Source organism: Semicossyphus pulcher, unplaced genomic scaffold (genome assembly GCF_022749685.1).
Source record: "Semicossyphus pulcher isolate SPU_LCO1_2020_fin unplaced genomic scaffold, fSemPul1.0.p SCAF_4, whole genome shotgun sequence".
Classification (NCBI taxonomy): domain Eukaryota; kingdom Metazoa; phylum Chordata; class Actinopteri; order Labriformes; family Labridae; genus Semicossyphus; species Semicossyphus pulcher.
The window spans coordinates 6,546,102-6,567,843 of record NW_027211715.1 but is presented as its reverse complement, the minus strand read 5'-3'; the positions used below and the strand labels follow the sequence as shown (position 1 = coordinate 6,567,843).

The window sequence follows — 21,742 nt, the reverse complement described above, 5'->3', positions numbered from 1 at the left end:
TTTAATGTTTCTGTGATTCATTATTTATTATTCCAGATTCATTTAAATAGTTTAACACCATAATGTGCCAATAACATAATAATAAGAGCTACATACCTGATCTCTAAAATGTCATAGATCATCTGGACAGTCTGAATGTACTCATCCAACTGTTGTAAAATCACTTCAAGGTTCTGAAGTTTGGGGAGGAAGGAGTCACCTGCTTCTTGTTCGTAAGTGAAGAGGATGGGGCAGATCAGCCGAGCAGCTTGGATCACCTCCTGAACGAGCTCCAGGCTGACCCCTGCTGGCAGGTGAATCACCACATGCTTCTCCTGCATGAACACACGAGGTGAGGTGACCGCCAGCTTCTTCACTGCATCCAGAAAGCAGCCGAGCTTCTCCAGGCCTTTCAGTGTGTCCTCCAGCACAAGGGCCAGCTCTTGCTCTTCCCTCAGCACTGCCTGCCTTCTAGTTCTGTCCATTAGCTCAAAAGGGTTTAGGTTCTCTTGAAGTTTGTCAGCCCTGTTTTTTATGGCCTTTATTTTGTTTAATTCTCCCTTCCTTTCATGAATCCATCCAGGCAGTCCTCTCACTGTGTGGATGCAGTCGAGTGTTTCTGTGGTGTAGCTGCACAAGGCCTCCTGTAGTTTCTCTCTGTCACACAGAAACACAGTTTGAAGGTTAATCTCTGTGAAGTGATCTGTCAAAGTTAAATGATAAATAACAACAAATTCACTGAGCTGTTTTTTAATGGCTGCCACAAAGGAACAATGTGGGAGACCACAAACACACCAACACACTGTGTTTAAAATCACATGACTTGAAGGGCATGGATCTGTTAGAATGAAAGACAGCGCAGAGCAGGAATGAATTTCTTCAGACTAAAAAAGAGAGGGGTTATAATTTAAAGACCTTCTCTAAAGAAATGAAGAGGGAGCAAGTTGCAGTATGTGGGTGGGTTTGTGGAAAAAGCTCAAGAAAAGCACAAACTTTATCCTGTTAAAGAAACACGTTTGATGTAATGCAGTAGAGGAAAGAGTGGGATAGCTGGGTGGATATTTGGGTTATAAAAAGAATAGTGACTGTCCAGAAGATGTTAATATGGTATAGTGGTTTGGAAGTACAGAAGGTGTAGGAATAAAGCCTGTATAGTTCCTCCTACTCCTTTAAGAACATGCTCTGTTTACTTTGTGTTACATTTTGCTTTTTAAATTGTTGTACAGGTTTACTGTTAATGCTATTCTGTTTTTCTTGTTAAGTTATTAATCTACTTTTGTCTTATAGACGTGTTGGAAATAAAAATAAGTCATATGATATGAAAGAATTAAAAGACTGAAATTTAAAATGATATTGAATAAAATCTTAATAAACTCTCAGTGAGGTACAAAAAGGCCATGATACAGGCTACTCGGGATACAGACTTCTTAAAAGCAAGATTAGAACTTAAAAAGGAAGTTACCCATTTTGCTCTCCATCAAAATAAATTATCGGTACAATGCTTCTTCTTCTTCGATTTGAAGCTAGGAGTATAAAGAGAGAGAGAGACGGTTTAGTAGAATGAAAAAGAAACAGGAAGCTAACACAAAGATGCTAATAAAGGTGTGATGTGTTCACCTTGTGATTATTAGAACTCTGTCAGCTGCATGCTAACTATAAAGGAGGAAACACAACCACAGGTCCACCTGTCTATGAAGGCACACATGGTCTACATACTGTACAGATTGTACCCAGCTGTGGAGTCAGGAGCTCTCAGAGAGATCATTTATAAATCTGATCAGTGACTTTTTAATCAGCAAAGAGATGCAGGATGAAATGTTTTTACTTGGAATATATTTAAGATGCGTCTCTAATCTTTGCTGCTTTACTTGTAAAACTAAACCATCTATAAAGTGATTCAGATAAAACAGAATTAAGTCTTACCGCACACGTCTTCAGGCTCTGCTTTGTTTGAGGGTGAGAAACCACAAAGGTTTGGATCTGTTGTTTCATAATGTTCAGGATCAATCATCATTTCTGTGTTTCATTCTGTTCTGTCACTTCACTGTTCTTCTTGTTTACAGCATAGACTATACACAGTCATTAGTTTACACCACTTGACCTGCAGGTCTCTCCAGAGCTCACATGCTGTCACAGAGCTGTTTGAGACTTTTACCATCATTAAACATTGTTTCATCTATTCTTAGGGACGATAATTAGCAGTGTTATTTTGTTTAAACTGCAGAATGAATTTACAGACATGATTTTTACAGTACTTGGCATAACCAGGTTGAGATGTGAGTCTTAATTTCCACATTAGTTTAATACTATACAGTTACATCATGTAAGGATACGGAGTGTAAGCTTATTAACATGCTATTAACCGTGTTCTTTGACATTAAGTCATTTAAAAGTCTGTCTCTTTATCAGCACACACATTGTCACATTTTCTTGCTCAAAGATTCAAACTCACCTGGATGCAGACTTGCTTCCTGTCCCGATGTACTGCCTTCACCTCCATGTTGCGGCTTCATAGAATCCCCCATCGCTGCTTCATTACGCTTTAAATGGATCAGTAACAAAAGTCTGTTTGTCTCCTGCACCAGAGATCACCATTCGTACCCAGCTGGTGACTGAACCTTCTGAAATAACTGAATACTGAAACAGGAGACTGCTCTCCACTGTGTTTAGGCTGTCTCTGTCCCTGCGTGTGTCCTGAAGCAGTTCTGAAGGGAAATAATTGTAATGTTTTGTGTTTTTTGTGTTTGTGTTTTTTCACTTTTTTTTATTAAGGGAGGGACTCTATTTACTCCTGGATGACTCTGAAAAACCTTATCAGTAGTTTAATCATCATAAGTTTAATGGAGATTACAGGACGGCCTGTAAACATCTTCTAATCTGCACAAAACAGAAGCAGTAAACCCGTCAACCGGCCTTCATAGTATCACAGCAACATGATCACTTATTCTTCATTTCTGAAGTTACCCTCAGTTAGAGTTTCAAAATGGTTTGCTACTAAAGAACATTTTTTTGTGCTCAACTATTATGGTACTGAAGAAGCGACTTCATGCCTCTCTCGATTCAACCCTCTCCTCTGCTTTAAAGAAGCTAATAACTGACTCATCTGTAATTTGTTCATATATATCGTATAATCAGCAACAGGCATGTGTACACAGAGGACCCAAAGTCCCTCAGAGTCGAAAAGTGCCTCAACAACCTCAAACTTTTTCATTTACATAAATGTCTTTTAAGTCACTATCTATCACTGAATGATGATTGAACCTATGGCCCACTGATGAAAGCCTTTGCAGTATATTTATTTGGTAGATATATATAGTATATTTTTATGGACTGTGTGTCTGTGGCAACATCCAGCTGTAGATGTCTGTTCAAACAGACATCTACAGCCTGATCAACATGTCTAATAATCAAATAAGTTTTTGTGTCACGTCGGCTATTTTCTTCTTCTCAGTCTCAAGTTGTGATGAAACAATAATAGAATACTGTATGTTGTGATCTTGTCTGCCATGATTCCTCTGTGTTCTGGGAGTAGCAACATGCACACCTGTGCTGGCTGGACTCAATTATAGACAGCTGAAGTTCATCTCCTCACAATCAAGACTCTTCTAAATAGGCAGAGAGCCCATTGTTCAGTTTCAGTTCAACCAACCAGACATGTGTTCTCCTTTGCCTGTCAAGTGTGACAAAAGTGAGTTATGATCTAAGGACTATTAGTTTGATGGTGTCATTTATTTGTTAAGCTCAGTGTGACTTTATTTAGTGTTTTATTGATATATTGATATCTTGTGTTTACCTGTGTTTAGAGCTTAATCTAACTTGTCAGGCTAATGTTAATTCACATGTTGATGAGAACAGTCATTTTTGTTAATATTGTTGAAACATAGAACCGACCCATTTTATTATACACTTTCTCTTTGTTTAAACACAGACTTCACCAATTGACAAACTAAAGGTGCAACTGTAAATAAAGTCCTTTTCTTTCTTGGAATCTCACGTCTCACTGCCTCTACTTTGAATACATCATGTCAATAATTTAATGTTCATAAGCTCCAGCCCTCCTCAATTAGCCTGCTTGTTTGTGCATTCAAAACTCTAAAGCTGACAAATGAACAGCAGTACGTATTTCAATATCTGCCGGGTTTTTTCTCCTTCTTTCGCGACGAAGAGCTACACAGCACAAGCGCCTGTGTTACCATGACAACAGGAAGCCACTAGAGGCCGCTGTAGTATCGCCTATTTAAGATTTAACGGTTCTTCTGAGGTTTTTGTGGCTAAACATAACGAAACGAAAGAGGCACTATAGTCTTCTAAAGTGGGTTTTGTTTGATTAAAATAGTTTATTTTATGATGATCAAATTGGTCCTTTATTAGCCTACATATCCTATACAACATTTCAAGATAAGCACAGGTGTGAATAATGACACTAATCAGGGAAAGTTATCACAGATATGTTCAGATGCAAAAGTTACAGGTGAACTGCCACAATAACATTTAGATTTTCTGACAATATTCTTAAAGAGTGTGAATCAACTCCAAAAATGAATGGAAAGCTTTTTAACTGGTCTACCATAAAGTCACATTTTGTGAACTAAGTTGATGTTCTTTGTAGAATGTGAACTACCACAAAAACAGGTGAGGAAAAACTATTCAAACCCTGAAACTGTCTACAACTGTCTCAGCTAGCTGAACATTAATGCAACACTTCATAGCCCTTCAAGCAAAGGTTAACCAAATATAACAATTCTGATGCTTTTCCTGCCATGACTTGTCTTTGTGCTTCTTGAAACGTCTGACTGATGTATAAACTAGAATTACCACCTTACGGTTGTATGCCTCTGCCAACTAGTCAAGCTGAAGTTACATTTCTTGAGTTAAGTTATTAAAAGGTATTACGTGTATGTTTCGGCGCAATGGAAGTTGATATATATAGCGACATGTATGATTCCAGTGAGAAATATGCTGCACTCACTTGGTGACTATTTTTCCAGAGGAGAGAGTACTGAAAAAGAGTTTTGACACATGATGCAATTATCATCACCTTAAGTTCAATATTAGCAAGATCATGGAGCTTGTGGATTACCAGAGAAACAGGAGGCCTCCTGTCCTGGTTGTCATCCAGTGAGAGGAAGTGAAAAGGGTGGATTCATACATGTGGGGTCTAAATCAATCAGAGTTGGACTAGAGTGACAATATAAAGCATTATGCTGTCACATTGAGGTTGACCTTTCATCTTTTGGGTATAAAATGTCATCACTTCATCTTAAACCTATTGATCCTGTGAATTCTTGCATTATGGCCACAAATGTGTTTTGTGAGTTCACATTTACCTTGACCTTTGACCACCAAGATCTACTCAGTTCATCCTTGAGTCCAAGTAGACGTTTGTGCAAAATTTTAAGAAATTCCTTCAAGGCATTCCTCAGATATCGTGTTCACAAGAATGGGATGGACGTGAGGTCACTGTGACCTTGACCTTTGACCACCAAAATGTTATCAGATCATTCTTGAGTCCAAGCGGACAATTGTGCCAAATCTGATGAAATTCCCTCAAGGCATTTCTGAGATATCGTGTTCACAAGAATGGGATGGACGGACGGACAACCCGAAAACATAATGCCTCCAGCCATGGCTGGCGCAGGCGCGGAGTCATAAAGAGCAATATGTAAAATGGACAAAATTACAATATACAATATGACATTGAGGAACAATTTTCTTTTTTTCCAGAAACACAAATTTATTTTTATTATTTCTATATTTTTAATGACATTAAATGCAAGCCAGTAGGCTGATAAAAGATAACCATATCACCTGAACACTGTCATGAGAAAGAAATGATTTTTTTCTTACTCTATTCTTTTCTAGAGCTTTGAAGCAACATCAATTCAACAGTCATACATACAAATATATCAGCATGCATAACAGCCCATTTGTGTCAGGAAACAGTCCAGAGGGCATAATGGAGAATGTGAATAAGCTGCGGCAAAGTCCAGAGTGTTGCAGAGTGCAAAAAAAGGAAATGAATTATAATAAATGTAACTTCTGATAAGGTATTTCTGAGGAGTCCAGGGGTAAATAGTCCTTCCCTTAATAAAATAAAAAAGTGAAACCTATTCTGCTGAATATTTGGTCCTATTTTTGGAGTTAAGATTAGATAATCCTTTATTGATCCCCAGGAGGGTAATTTGGGTGTTACAGCAGTAAGGCAAAATAGCAAGTCAGTAAATACAGAATAAAAAGAATAGATAGATTAATAAAAAAATATGAGGGATACATATAAAAAGACAAGGTATATACAACTGTTATACAGGTAGGAGTAAGTATGACTAACAATCAAATTCTCAGGGATTGAACCTTTTCCCTTCAAAACTGCTTCAAGACACATGTCAGGACAGAGACAGCCTAAACACAGTGGAGAGCAGTCTCCTTCCCCAAGAAGAAATAAACCTGCTATAAACCCAATGAAATTATAATATACAGCTGTTGCTGCCTGGACTTTTTGTTGTTTTATTACCTGCTCTGTTCCATCCTGAATAAATAAACACCAGGTCACGTTCTGGTCTCAGCAATGCTTTTGGTCTGTGAGCCAGCACCGCCCTTTAGATCTTGTTCTCCTCTTTCAGCTGTTCCACCAAGCAGACAAACACTTTTAAATGACGTCAATAACTGTTTTACAGTTTTGATATGATAGCTGCTGTGTTGCTTGTATTTATCAGCTTTAATGACCTCAGTCAGCTCTTTGCTTGTGTTCCTTCAACATGGCTGTGACGAGGTGTGTTGATGTTTGTTCCCTGTGAAGATGACACAATGATAATGATGCAGTGCTCTAAAGGGGTGAGGGTTTTAACAGACAGAACACAACAGTTTAGTGGTTATACTTTTTAGTGGTTTAATTTTGTTATACAAAGATAATATATGAGTAACATATTATCTTTACTCCTCTTCGTATAGCCTATAATAATTAATATAATTTACAGACTTATCCAGAAAGACCTGGAGCCTTATAACACACGTTTGACCTTCAAAAACAAAAGATAAAAATACTATTTCATTATTGATTAAATAATCCATTCATAGTATAAAATATATACTGTTAATGGTCGGCACTATTTACCTCTAGCAAACTCCTACTTGCATTATTCTTTTTCTTTTAGCCTTTAGATATTGTTTCAGCATCATTAGAGGAAGCCTGATTCATTGCCAGTAACAGCCTCGGTGTTGTTAAATGCTGGACTCTTTTTATATACCCTATAGCATTATATGACTTTATGAGGGATGGTGATGGTGTGTACTCAAGCACTACTGAGCAAACTCAGTCTGTCAAAGTCCTCATTCAGTATTCAGTTATTTCAGAAGGTTCAGTCACCAGCTGGGTACGTATGGTGATCTCAAAAAGGTGCAGGAGACAAACAGACTTTTATAATTGATCCATTTTAATTGTAATAAAGCAGCGATGGGGGATTCTATTGAACACCAACATGGAGGTGAAGGCAGAAGATCGGGAAAGGAAACACATCAGAATCCAGGTAACAAGTTTGAATCTTTGAGCAAGAAAATGTGATAAAAGTCTGAAGTGAGTAAGTTAGTGTGTGTGCTGATAAAGAGACAGACTTTTAAATGTCTGAGTGTCAAAGAACACAGTTAATACTATGTTATAAAGCTTACACTCCTTACATGATATAACTATTAAATTAATGTGGAAATTAAGACTGTATCTTAGAAAAATTGCATTTCCTTGCAGAAAATGCGTGGCAATGCTGAAAGCTGAAGGCTGAAATGCAATTGCTAAATGGTGCTGAAAATGCAAAACACTGTTTAAAATGCAAAAATGTGAAACTGCCGAAAGCTGTGGAAAAGATTAAAAAGGTGAGGAAGATTAGGCAGAATGTGAGAAAGAAAGAGAGGGGGAGAAAGAAAGAGACAGAAAGAGAGGGGGAGAAACAGAGCGATACAAAGAGAGAGAGACTGGGAGAGAAAGAGGGACAGAAAGATATAGGGAGAGAAAGAGAAAGAGACAGAAAGAGAGAGAAAGTTAGATAGGGGGCAAAAGTAATGAGTATCAGCAAAATACTGATACTGTTAGCATGTAGAGAGTCTGCTGAAGGTGTAGATGTGTTTTTTATGTCTGTGATGCTAAATATGTGGACCCCACAGGGAAATACAAAAGTGCAACCAGGTGGTTCGCCTGAGGAAGTTGAAGTCAAATTTGACATTGTGGTAGATGGAGAGTTTTTCAGCGCTCCTGTTGCTTTGAAGCTCATTGTGCCAAAACTGTTCATCTGTTTGACTTCAAAAACCTTTCAGCGGTAGAGGAGAAGATTTCCTACATTTTGAGGGTAAAATTGTGTGGAGTGAAAATTGTGGGCTAAGGAAACAATTTGTTTGTAAGAATTTTGAGTTATTTTTAACCTGCTCTACAATGTACAGATGACATCACCCACTCTAGCCTGTGCCATCTGCACCCATTGTAAAATCTGAAAACTGCTAAAAACATTACTTACTTCGAGCTTTCAAAAACTGTAAAAGATAGCAAAACGCTCAATACAAGTACAACAGTTTTTGTAGCACAAAGTATGTAGAAAAGTAGCATAGCAAAAAACATACGGAAGAGGAATAAGTAGCAGAAAAATAATAAAGAACAGGATAACAATAGTGTGAATGCTGAATCAGCATTCACACTAAACAGAGTAACACAGAGAGAATGAAGCACATCTCAGCTCTGGTTATGTCAATCACTGTAAGAATCATGTCTGTGAACTCATTCTGCAGTTTAAACAAAATAACACTGCTAATTATCGTCCCTAAGAATAGATGAAACATCGTTTAATGATGGTAAAAACGAGTTTCTCGGAAACTTCGAGCCTCAAACAGCTCTGTGACACCATGTGAGCTCTGGAGACACCTGCAGGTCACATGGCGTAAACTAATGACTGTATATAATCTGTAGTGTATCAAGAAGAACAAGGAAGTGACAGAACATTATGAAACAACAGATCCAAACAAAGCAGAGTCTGAAGATGTGCGTGCTAAGACTTAATTCTGTTTTATCTGAATCACTTTATAGATGGTTTAGTTTTACATGTAAAGCAGCAAAGGTTAGAGACACATCTTAAATATATTCCAAGTAAAAACATTTCATCCTGCATCTCTTTGCTGATTAAAAAGTCACTGATCAGATTTATAAATGATCTCTCTGAGAGCTCCTGACTCCACAGCTGGGTACAATCTGTACAGTATGTAGACCATGTGTGCCTTCATAGACAGGTGGACCTGTGGTTGTGTTTCCTCCTTTATAGTTAGCATGCAGCTGACAGAGTTCTAATAATCACAAGGTGAACACATCACACCTTTATTAGCATCTTTGTGTTAGCTTCCTGTTTCTTTTTCATTCTACTAAACCGTCTCTCTCTCTCTTTATAGTCCTAGCTTCACATCGACAAAGAAGAAGCATTGTACCGATAATTAATTTTGATGGAGAGCAAAATGGGTAACTTCCTTTTTAAGTTCTAATCTTGCTTTTAAGATGTCTGTATCCGGAGTAGCCTGTATCATGGCCTTTTTGTACCTCACTGAGAGTTTATTAAGATTTTATTCAATATCATTTTAAATTTCAGTCTTTTAAGTCATGTGATTTTAAACAAAGTGTGTTGGTGTGTTTGTGGTCTCCCACATTGTTCCTTTGTGGCAGCCATTAAAAAACAGCTCAGTGAATTTGTTGTTATTTATCATTTAGCTTTGACAGATCGCTTCACAGAGATTAACCTTCAAAGTGTGTTTCTGTGTGACAGAGAGAAACTACAGGAGGCCTTGTGCAGCTACACCACAGAAACACTCGACTGCATCCACACAGTGAGAGGACTGCCTGGATGGATTCATGAGAAGAAGGGAGAATTAAACAAAATAAAGGACATAAAAAACAGGGCTGAGCAAATGGACGGAACTAGAAGGCAGGCAGGGCTGTGGGAAGAGCTAGACGCTGTGCTGGAGGGGACACGGAAAGGCCTGGAGAAGCTCGGCTGCTTTCTGGATGCAGTGAAGAAGCTGGCGGTCACCTCACCTGGTGTGTTCATGCAGGAGAAGCATGTGGTGATTCACCTGCCAGCAGGGGTCAGCCTGGAGCTCGTTCAGGAGGTGATCCAAGCTGCTCGGCTGATCTGCCCCATCCTCTTCACTTACGAACAAGAAGCAGATGACTCCTTCCTCCCCAAACTTCAGAACCTTGAAGTTATTTCACAACAGTTGGATGAGTACATTCAGACTGTCCAGAGGATCTATGACATTTTAGAGATCAGGTATGTAGCTCTTATTATTATGTTATTGGCACATTATGGTGTTAAACTATTTAAATGAATCTGGAATTATAAATAATGAATCACAGAAACATTAAAGGAAAATGTTTACATATGAAAAATAAGATATTGTTCTGTCTTTAGGCACCTGTCCCAGAGGATGTCCACAGAAACTGCAGTGGCTCTCGCTGAGGATTTGTCTGAAGATGACATACGGAGGATGCTCAGTCACATTAAGCAGCTTGATGAAATCAGGTCAGTATTTCATATGAATGTTTAATTTGACCTGATATGATCTATTATACACTCACTGGCCTCTTTATTAGGCTCAGCATTATACAACAATATCAACACAACAACAGTAGCAAGAGATCCATACCACAGCTCTGCCATGATGCTACTTTTCAGTCTCCAATCTGTCAGAGAGGGAGTGACTCAGGGATAATGGTGACTGTGAACGCACCAGTCCTGACTGCTCCGCTGCATTCACTTCTTCTACAGCATTATATTACAAAGGACACATCCACTTTATTTTAGTGGTAACACTGCATGACAACATAATTATTGTTTGTTCAGCCTACGAAGAGGACACTTTGAATATTAAAGAGGTGTTTGTAAACACACATGAGAATAAATTGCAGAGCCAGATCTCTGAGACATCTCCAGACGGAGCTTTCACCTTCTGTAGAGTCACATTTTCATCTTTCAAATTGAAACATGTTCAATATGAACATAACATCCAGCCTGCCATTTGTTGACCCTGGTGTTGAAAAATATTTATATAAATATTCAGTGTTTCCTGGTTATTATGTGTATTTTAATATATTACATTATATTATATTATATATTAAGAGCATAAAGTTCATAAAACATTGAGCTAAAGAGGCTAAAAGACATCAAAGAGTTCATAAATAGTTTTGTTTTCTCTCTTTCAGGAAGGATCAGCACTTCTGGACGGTGTTCTTGTTCCAGGAAGGAACAGAATCTGAATTCATCAGAGAGTTTGAAGAGCGACAGCCCAAGATGCTGCAGTCTTGCAGTGGGAGGTTTGCTCACTATTGCTGGTTTGGGATTAATTCCATTTACAGCTGGAGGATCTCTAGCTCTGACTGCTGCAGGGGTAGTGATGGGAGGAACCAGCGTAGTCAACGCTGCTGTCACCACAGCAACAGAGATCGGAGTAAACACAACACAACAACAAAAAGCCAAGGAAATCCTCGAGAACTTCAAGGAGGATTTGCAAAGTATCCAGGCTTGTCTGGATGAGGTCATTACTCAACAAGTCATCAAATTAGAAGCACATCTGATAGATATGGCTGCGGGAGTACAGAGGGTGCTTCTTGAAACTGATGCTATTGGCACTACAGGTATGGGTAAGGTAACAGCCAAAGGGGCCGTGGCCCTCTCAAAGTCCGCCAGGGCCGGTCTCTTTGGGCTCAATGCTCTCTTTGTCGGCCTGGATATCTTCTTCATCTACCAAGACAGCACCAGTCTGGCCAAAGGCAGCGAGACTGAATTCTCAAAGTCCATCAGAGCCATAGCTGCAGGGGCTGCTGCTGCGGTGGATTTATGGCAGAAGATCTATAATTCCCTTAAATCAAAAGAAAGCAGAGACTTGCTGGAGGAGCCATTTTATCCACAGAAGTAAAGATTTCAGAATAAGCGAATTTAAAAAAAAATTCCTGTTGTGCTCTGTAACATCAATCTGCATTTGTACTAATATATGAACAGTTGGTACTTTTGGGACGATCAGTTGTGATGCTTACGAGAGGGTATGTGGATGTTGTGTTCTGGACATTACAGAGAGATCTGGGATCAAACATTAGACAGATGGAAAATGATATGCTGACATGAAGCTGGTGATCCAGGATGAAGATGTGCTGATTTTTAGTGACAAAAAAGGGAACGCAAAGAATATTATTGTCTGTTGCAGCTGTTAAAACCCTTCCCTGTATCTCTTCCCCTATATCTTCTACTCCAATTAGCCTCAGCATGTCACTGCCATTAGAGGATAGCCATGGTTATCACAACAGGATGTGGACTTTTGCTAGATATCTCTCAGGTTTCTGTGACACATCAGCAAAAAAATGACATCAGTGACTGGTGAAAATGTTTGTTTATGCTGTGATTATTATTATTTTTTATCATTGTGGCAATGCTGTGAGGTGTGTTTTACTGTATTATGATAGTACTAGACTTATTCCTCTGGATTTGAGCACAGGACTCAGGCAGAATAAAAATGTGGAATTTCAAAGTATAGAGATATAAAAACCCCTGTTTCACTAAGGTTTCAATGGCTAATGTTACAGTTTAAAAAAACATGTAGCAATTTAAAGATCCTGCTAATATCCTGTTTTTATGAGAAATCAAAGGTTCCTCCATAAATTTAATTTAATTTGGAAATCAGCCAAAGAACTAAAAATAAATGGAACTTTCATCACCGATAAAGCCATAATGGCACATGAATTTAATATGCATTTCATTAAATCAGTAGAATTAACTGAAAATTTCCGCTGTCCAACCATAACTAATAATACAGTAGCTACAGAATCATCCTATTAAATTTGTATAAAAGAGGTCACTGAAGCACAAATTACAAAAATAATTAAGAAAGTATCAAATTCTAAGGCAAAAGATTTTGGATTGTTGGAAAAAATGTTGAAGCTTTATAATCAAATGTATTAGAGTTGAAGTTATATAATCAAAAGTTTTGTAATGATATGTTTTAGTTGAAACTTTATAATCAAATGTTTTAGAGTTGAAGTTATATACCCATAAGATTTATATATTAAATGTTTTAATGCCTTAAAGTTCAAGTTTTTATAGTTATAATGCCTTAAAGTTAACTTTCCTATAGTCTAAAGCCTTAAAGTTAAAGTTTTACAGTCAAATGTCTTAAAGTTAAAGTTTTACAGTCAAATGTTTTATAGTTAAGGTTTTACAGTCAAATGTTTTATAGTTAAGGTTTTATATTCTAATGTTTTATAATAAGTTTTTATAATCTAAAGTGTTAAAACTCTAAAAATAGAATCCTAAGCTGAGAAACTCGCTGGGCTCAGTATGAGGCTGACCCGTGGGCAGTCTCATCCGGATGGACTCGGGTTTATTTCGTTGTATTTGTACGGGAATAAACTCTTTTTGCATCAGATTCTGCCAGTCTCTAGTGTTTGCTTGTCTGAATTTTTGAAGACTTTGATTATATTTTTAAAAGTTTTTTAACCAAGTTTTATAACCTATTTTTAAGAGTTTTTCAACCCAGTTTATTACCTAGTTTTAAGAGTTTTTCAACCATGTTTTATTTTCTATTGGAGATTGAAATTATGTTGCAGATAAGAGAGTTTGTGAAACTTTTGCCACAACAGGATGCTCTTTTCTTTAAAAAGAATTGGTTTGAGTCATATGTTGAGAACAGAGAGCAGTGTGTGAATGTGGACCAAGATAAACCATCCCTTTAAAACAATAGAATGGGTATTCCCCAAGGTTCAATTCTTGGCCCTCTTCTTTTTAGTCTATTTATAAATGACTTGCCTTTAACTTGCCCTGAGGCCGGTTTCCAGCTTTATGCAGATGATGTGGTCATATACGCTCCTGCTAAGTCACTTAACAAGGCAGCTGAGGTCCTAACTGCACACTTGAATAAGGTCCATCAGTGGCTGGAACAAAATTATCTGCTTTTGAGCCTAAATAAAAACTCTTTCTCTATTAGAAAACAGTGCTCACCTGAAAAAGTGAATATCAAGATAAAGAATGAAGAAATAGAGGAGGTTAATGATGTTAAGTTCTGAGGAATAATTTTAGATCCACAGCTTAAATTTGATAAACATGTTAAGAAAATCTCAAAAACAGAGAAAAACAACCTAAATTACTATACACCTCCTCAGGCAGCCAGTTTATTCATGCATTCTATGATATTTGTCTCATTTTTGTTATTGTATGACAGTATGGGCTCAAGCGTCACCCAGTACAACCAGAAACCTGTCATCTTTATACAATCAGGCCCTGAAAGTATGGGCAAAGAACCCCCTGGTGGCATTATTATCATATATTTAAAAAATGGCCATTAAATTTGAGAGCTTCATGCAATAATGTTTTACAGGACAGTAAGAGAGTAACCAGGAGCATGAATTAGGGCAACTGTAAAATACAACATTGCAGATCTAAATATGAACAATCAGCCGGCTCCATTCAGGGCTGTCAACTCTGGAACACATTCCCAACTGACATCAAATTAATCCCAGATATAAAATCTTTCACAACAAAGGTGAAATGCTGGCTCAAAGCAAACCAGAGCTGTAGTCATTTTTTAGCTTATTGTATTTTAAATTACTTATTTGTATCATTGTATAGTATTTGTGTGATGTTATACTATGGCATATACATATATATATATATGATAGTGAGTGCTTTATTTTTTATTAAATTGTATATGTAAAAGCACATTAGTCTGTTAGTGATGTTAGAAAGCTGTAGTTGATCCATCAGACAGTGTAGGCGGAGCTAAGTGGTTGCACTTCCGGTTTCTGTAAGCATTGCGAGAAACAGTAATCTACTATGGCTGAACAAACAAGGAAAAGATCGATGACTACAGATACAACTTCAAAAATAAGTTTAAATCCAAAGAAAAAGAAACAAATTCGACGCTCATATGAAGGCAAACAGTCAACAAACGAAAGCGTGGAAAATGAAAGTTAGAACCATTACAAAAAGAGCCAGCTGTAGATGTCTGGTTAAAGTAGGTCTAGTGCTCTGTAACGTACTAATTATCATCAGTAGGAGATGTAATATATTAATTACATTATATGAAGTACTCTGTTTTCTGAAACTGATTTTCTCTCAATCAATCAATCAATTAACTTTTCAAAGTGTCTTGACTTGTCATGAAAAGCACACATCACTCCAGCCCAGACCCAGTTAGGTTACACTGAATGATATCACTGAGGCTCTAACTGTCTTTCTCAAAGAAACCACTGATCTAATGAGACTGAATTAGTCTAAACAACTGAACACTGACTGACTGCGTTACTTTCATGAAAACATGTTCAGTCTGTGGGTTCTAAGTGGAGTAATGTGGTTCAGGGGCGCCTGCTACACCAACTGGCACCCCTCAAGTGCCCTTTTTTTTGCTTGAGCCCCTACCCCCGAAAATGCACGGCCCTGACCAGCACTGAAAAAAGCAAATGTTTGAAAAGTTGGTGTTAGGCCTTTTGCCTTGTGATTTTTAGTGAGCAGATACTATTAAAGTGATTTTACTTATATTCTGCCTGTGCACATTAAGTCATTCAGACCTGGAGGTTTGAGGTTGAATGAAATGAAAATGAGACTTTTGATCAGGGCGACCTTTCATCTCATCTCCTGTAAGACAGTTGAACACTGTCACATTTATTTTACACAGTGGATCCTCCTCTTATCCAGTCTTGTGACCGCTCAAACAGCTTTTACACTACACGTCACATTCACACACCGTTGGCTATGCCACCAGGAGCAATTTGGGTGTCTTCAATGTCTTGCCTGTGTTGCCCACAATAACCCTTGGCTGCAGCACACTGAATGGGGTAGGGTCAGATGTGGGCGGAGCTGGACATCAGATGGACTACAGCACCATCTGCTGCATGAGTGCAAGAAGTAGAAATATGAACTTGTATTTCTACTTATAAAATATAAAAATATATTATTTAACTTTACAGCTTGCTTTTTTTTTTTGGTCATTTAGTTAATTTTTTTTATAAATTCATTATTACATTAGGCCTACTGTATAATGAGGACACCGTATTGAAGTCTGCACATGCTGCTCAGAGTATTCCAGTCAGCAGCAGCAGTTACTTTTATCCATCCTCCTATTTATCCTAAACCAATTTTCCATGAGAACATAAGATCAATAAGTTTAAGTCTGTTAATGTATTAGTTTGTATTCTTTCATCTGGAGGTATCTTTTATTCAATTTACACTGCTGCAGCTTATTCTTATCAAGAGACTTTGTATCTGCCTAACAGAACTTTCAATGAGATATCATATAGAAGCGTCAGAAGTACAAAATAAATCTACCAAAATAAATCTACTCCATTTGAACAAAAGGAGGTGCTGAAAATGTCAGATTCAGAGGCTACAGATCACAGATCAGATCACATACCTCATGCTCCGCTTCAGAGCTCACATTCTTCTGCCAACGTCATCTCTGCCGATGGGTCCTCATTTAGGAAGACACCAGAGAAAAAGAACCATTGCATCATAAAGTATGCATTCTTGTACCATGCCACATCTTCTCCTGACTGATGAAAAGAGGTGGAGGAGACAAACTGTATGGTGCTTCAGCACATCCTTGGAGATTTTAAGTCCTAAATGAAATTGACTTAACCATTCTAAGTTGCTGCTGAGTGCCACTTCCTCGGTCACTGTCTTTTGAATCACAATCAGCTAGCTATGTACACATAGAAGAAATTTGACTGTGGTTTAACTTTGCTTTCTATGTACACTTAAACATTAAACTAATATGTATAAGCCTACATTAAACATAACATTTTGCCTGGACAATCCTGAAATATAAAAAGTATGCAATGGCCCATGACCTCCATGTTTAGGGATTTTTAACATTTATACATTTTAGCAATCATTTTTCTTTAGAAAGTGCAATATGGATGCTTAGAATGCCCCACGATGGGTAAAAACATTTTTTTTAGGAAGAGCGTACCAAAATCTATCCATAACTTACCCTGGACCACAGTCCTCTCTCTGTCCGTGTCTTTTATTCGATCCGTTTCCTTCCAATCTGTCAATCGCAACAAGATATTGTTAACCAACAGAACTGGAGGATTGGTTCATTTCAGTTTTGACTGAATAAGATAAAAAAACAAAACAATAGAATTGAATCCATTAATCAGGACGGTGTCTGAGGCAGATTTACATCACATCAAGGAAATGAATGGATCCTTACCTCTCAAATGGAACATTAAACAACAGCAGAAGAAGACCTTCCGTCTTTCCTTTTCATGGTTAAATATCCTTTGCTACTGTAAATGTCAAAATTTTAAAGCCGACAAGTGAACAGCGGCAAGTATTTTAATATCTAACGGTTTTTTTTCCTCCTTCTTCCGCGGCGAGGACCCACTCAGCACGAGCGCAAGTGTTACCGTGACAACAGGAAGCCAGCAGAGGCCGCTGTAGCATCGCCTATTAAGATTTACCAATTCTGCTGAGGTTTTCGTGGCTAAAAATAACGAAACCAATGATAAAGGCATTAAACGCAACTTATAGTCTTCAAAGGTGAGTTTGTTTGATTAAAACAATAGTTCCTTTAGGCCTACTACTTATCATAATTTACAACATTTCAAGATAAGCACAGGTGTACGTGGTAACATTAGACAGGGAAAGAAGTTATCACCTGCTAAATGACGAATAAATGTTGGCGATTTTAGGCAAAAGTTACAAGTGAACTGCCACAATTACATGTTGATTTTCTTACACAATATGACTCTTAAAAAAAGTGTGAATAAACTACTCTAAAAAATGAATGGAAGGCATTTCACTTGGTCTATCATAAAGTTAAATTTAACTAAGATGTTTTCTGTATGTGAACTACCACAGACACAGGTGAGTAAAAACTATTCAGACCCTGAAACGGTCTTAGCAAGCCAAACATTAATGCATCACTTCTTCATGGCCTTTCAAGCAAACCTTAACCAATATTGTAACTCACATCTATGCTTTCCATGCTAGGACTTACCAGTCTGCTTCTTAAAACGTCTGACTGATGTATAAAAAAAGGCAATAGGTAGAATTGACAAAATTACCAAAAAATAAAATGGAGCAAAATCAGTGTACAGTATGACATTGAGGAACAATGTTGTTGTTTTTTCCAGAAACACAAATGTTTATTTTTAATGACATTAAATGCAAGCCAGTAGGCTGATATTTTTCTTTAAGAAATTTCAGTCAACCATATCATCTGAACACTGTCATGAGAAAGAAATGATTTTTTTCTTACTCTATTCTTTTCTAGAGCTTTGAAGCAACATCAATTCAACAGTCAAACATACAAAAATATCAGCATGCATAACAGCCCATTTGTGTCAGGAAACAGTCCAGAGGGCATAATGGGGAATGCAAATAAGCTGCGGCAAAGTCCAGAGTGTAGCAGAGTGCAAAAAAAAGGTGGAGAAAAGGAGACAGATAAATTATAATAAATTAAGACAAACTTGATGTAAAGACTTTCAGTGTTCATTGAGAAGGCGTAAACTGTCCGGCAGGATCTCCTCTGTGTAGTCAGTGATGTGTCTCCAGTTCCACGATGGTCCACTCCCCCTGAGGAGATGCAGCGTCTTCTGGGGAGAAGCTGGTCACTGTGATGCTGGTGGAGGAGTCCTCCATGGGTGAGATGAGCTCCGCCCAGCGTTTGAAGGTCTCCTTCTCTGGGGACAGGAAGGCCTGCGAGTCCAGACAGTCACGTGAGAGGGACAGTGTCTGCTTGATAAGGTACTGGGCCAGGTTGAGCTCCTCAGGCACAGGGTTTATGACGCCCAGATTGGACTCATGATCTGAGAGGAGTTGCCTGAGCAGGCACCAGTCCCGCTCTGCAAACTCATTGCTTTTGTCATGGTCCCCTTTTAGCTTTTCTTCCTCTGCCTTCAGTTTAACATTCCTGTCCTTGTCCGAGCAGTGCTCAAAGGCTTCTCCCACATCCATCTCGTAAATGGGAGAGAGGGCTTTGGATGGTCGGCGGTCATGTTTGCAGCTTTGATCCAATCTGTCACAACCATTGTCCCCTAAAAGCAATTGACAATACTGCAAAATGACAAACTGAAATACTCCTCCACATTTCTTTTCTAGTTCTGAGACTAGTCTAGCCTTCTACAATAAAACACTGACTACTGAAGTTTACCCTTAATGCAACTGTGTACGTTATTCCATACTGAAGTTATGTGAGGACTGCCAATTGGGAAGCAGTGACACTGATGGTCACCTTATGGTTGATTCAATCCATTGCTTTGCAATTCACCAATTACTTCAAATATGGATGTCAAGGGTATACAGTTGCCTTAAAGGTAACGCACAGAGGATTGCTTTTCTGTGTGCATCTCTTTATCCACCTGTTCAAACAAAGTAAGCCATGCATTGCCAGCACCAGTGAACGCTGCATTTGTCAGTAACAGTGATATGTTTTGAGATTTACGTGCAGGTCTTTGAACAGGCAGACCTAACAACAGACTTAAATACTGTCACAAAAACCTAAAAATGCAAGCAACAGTGCTTCACTTAGCAGCACAAAGAAAATGGCACACCACCGAGTTTCTTTTGACATTCTTTGTGTTTTCTATCTTTAACAATTCCAAAAAGGCAAAGATGAAGTAATGGATCAGTGTTTGATAAAAACAAAATATTTTACATGTTTGCATTGGGACAGACCCTCGCTAGTGGTGCAGCAGGATTTCTTTTTCTGAATTTGATGAGTGAAAAAAGAGAGACATGGCAGAACCATGACAGCTGCTCTAGAGACACATCACATACTTTACAGAGGAGGCTACTGACACATAAACCTACTGAACAAAAGCTTGTAGACAACAAAACACACTTTTCTTTAAAGTGGACAGCTAATCATCTAGACACAAACCTACTGGGTATGACAAAAGGTGATGGATAATAATAAAAAAAAACATACATAAAAATGATCAATGGTATAAAGGGAATGACAAACAATATTTTAATACTAGCATGCATGTGTGTAGTGCAAAAAAAAAAAAAAAAAATTAAAATTAAAGCAAACAAAAAAACTCAGGAACAAATACATTCTCCAATTTAAATAAAGAAAAACAGCAGGGGATGCAAGGGAAACGTTCCCTGGTACAACACATTTTTCTGAGTAGCAGTGGCAGTCTAGTGTCATCAATTTTGTACAAACATTTTTACTTGACCATAAAGTCAGGTAATTACACTAAAGAAATTTGAAAAAAATCATTACTTGCTTGTAAATTACCTGAACACAAATTTAAAGGTGTTACATGTAGTATTTAAGCATCAACAAATCTTTTCAAATGAATTTTGAGATGTTAATATAATAACTGTAATCAAAAAGACCATAACTGAGACGCTAAGTCGCGTCTTCTAAAGCTACACTGCAATTGATTTGTGCACCACAATATTTGTTTCCATATTTGTTTGGGCTTAATGGCGCAGAGGATGAATAAGTTTGTGTTTCTTTAAATGGCAGAACAATGTTTTGACTTTAAAGTAATAATCTCGAAGATTTTCATTTAAATAAATGTCTGTTAAATGATTGATGACTACAGATACAACTTCAAAAAGAAGTGAAAATCCAAAGAAAAAGAAACAAATTCGACGCTCAGATGAAGCAAACAGTCTAAAAAGGAAAGCGACCGACAGTGAGGAAAATCAAGAGTTACAACCGGAGCCAACCGTGGACGTCACACATGCGACACTGTCTGGATATCTGGGAAGCGTGCTCCTGCAATTACCGTTTATCGCCATAGGTGCCGCCAAAGAGAACGAAACTGAGATCTTCGAGATTAGCACTGTAAAGCAATATGGGCTACATGCAGATCTCTCTTAACCCTGTGATGCTAAATGTAACCAGCACTGACATTTTCTTGATGTCCTGAGATTGCATCAGAAATGTTTAATCTGACCTCCATTCAGAAAACAAGCCTTTAGAAGCCGTTTTAGCTTGTAAACTCTTTTGCTATGTAATTGGTAGAGTGAATATATGCATATGTCATTTTTTTTTTTTTTTTTTACAAATTCATACAAAAACAAATGATCCTGTGGCGGTATGTGATGTGAAAATAAGATTTGCTTCCTAAATGGGGCATAAAAGGAGAGACATACTGCATCTTCTCTGACCAGAAGCAATGGGGTTTAGGGGAATTGCAGTCTGATTCCAAGAAACACAATCTTTATCAATAGCTCTATTTGTGGCATGACATATAATCTTCTTAATGGTCTCATTGTTACAGTTTATATAACAACAAACCAAAATGAATTTGGCAATGATATACTGACGTTAGAATGTATATATAACACCTTTAAATATGTCAAATTAACTGTGGCTTAAAAAGGCCAACGACTGTTCGACTGCATAAAAGAAATGACAAAAATAATCAAAAAATCTTTTTTTATGTACATAAAAGTGCATTGGTATAACTATGTCACAAGCCTTGTCACAAGGCAGATATTTTTTTGACAAATACAATTCTATGATCAGTCTTAGTAAAGAATACACTGCTTTACCCTTTTTTTGTGTAAACTGAGATTACCAGGGCCTAAATGCCTCCGACTACAGGTAGTTCAGTTGTTTAAATAGTACAGTTTTGGTTCGGTGTTCTGATGAGACCAATCTCCGTCTTTAAAAGGATATTGATATTGTTGCAAATTCAAATCTACAACAGCTACACAATCAATGGGTTGAAATGAGGGAAAGCTTTTAGCTATGGAAACAGGATGATTCCATTTGAATTTGAACTTGTATTTTT

General features: G+C 37.7%; 2 protein-coding genes and 1 pseudogene across 2 annotated transcripts in view; 1 reads left to right on the top strand and 2 right to left on the bottom strand.

Moving 5' to 3' along the window:
• Positions 1 to 38: 38 nt before the first annotated feature.
• LOC138607222 (uncharacterized) lies at positions 39 to 2,504 on the bottom strand. Its single transcript, XM_069679798.1, has 3 exons — positions 2,432 to 2,504; positions 1,442 to 1,502; positions 39 to 636 (listed from the first exon to the last, which is right to left on the bottom strand). The coding sequence occupies exons 1-3, from the start codon at positions 2,502 to 2,504 to the stop codon at positions 39 to 41; spliced, it is 732 nt and encodes a 243-aa protein (XP_069535899.1).
• A 4,950-nt stretch (positions 2,505 to 7,454) lies between these two features.
• On the top strand, positions 7,455 to 11,913 carry LOC138607221 (uncharacterized; annotated as a pseudogene).
• A 6,206-nt stretch (positions 11,914 to 18,119) lies between these two features.
• btbd8 (BTB domain containing 8) overlaps positions 18,120 to 21,742 on the bottom strand; it is a 32,889-nt gene continuing 29,266 nt past the window's right edge. The window contains exon 19 of the mRNA XM_069679719.1: positions 18,120 to 19,021. Within this exon, the coding sequence (XP_069535820.1) occupies positions 18,522 to 19,021 (500 nt within the window). The 3' untranslated portion in view covers positions 18,120 to 18,521. The remainder of the gene's footprint in view (positions 19,022 to 21,742) is intronic.

What these genes read in the sequence shown, in the direction of transcription:
- LOC138607222 (XM_069679798.1), bottom strand. Translation starts at nt 2,504, where the DNA reads ATGGGGGATTCTATGAAGCCGCAACATGGAGGTGAAGGCAGTACATCG. An exon ending in GGAAGCAAGTCTGCATCCAG is followed by an intron (nt 1,503 to 2,431) that starts GTGAGTTTGAAT and finishes TTATACTCCTAG; the next exon opens with CTTCAAATCGAAGAAGAAGA. An exon ending in TTTGATGGAGAGCAAAATGG is followed by an intron (nt 637 to 1,441) that starts GTAACTTCCTTT and finishes TCTGTGTGACAG; the next exon opens with AGAGAAACTACAGGAGGCCT.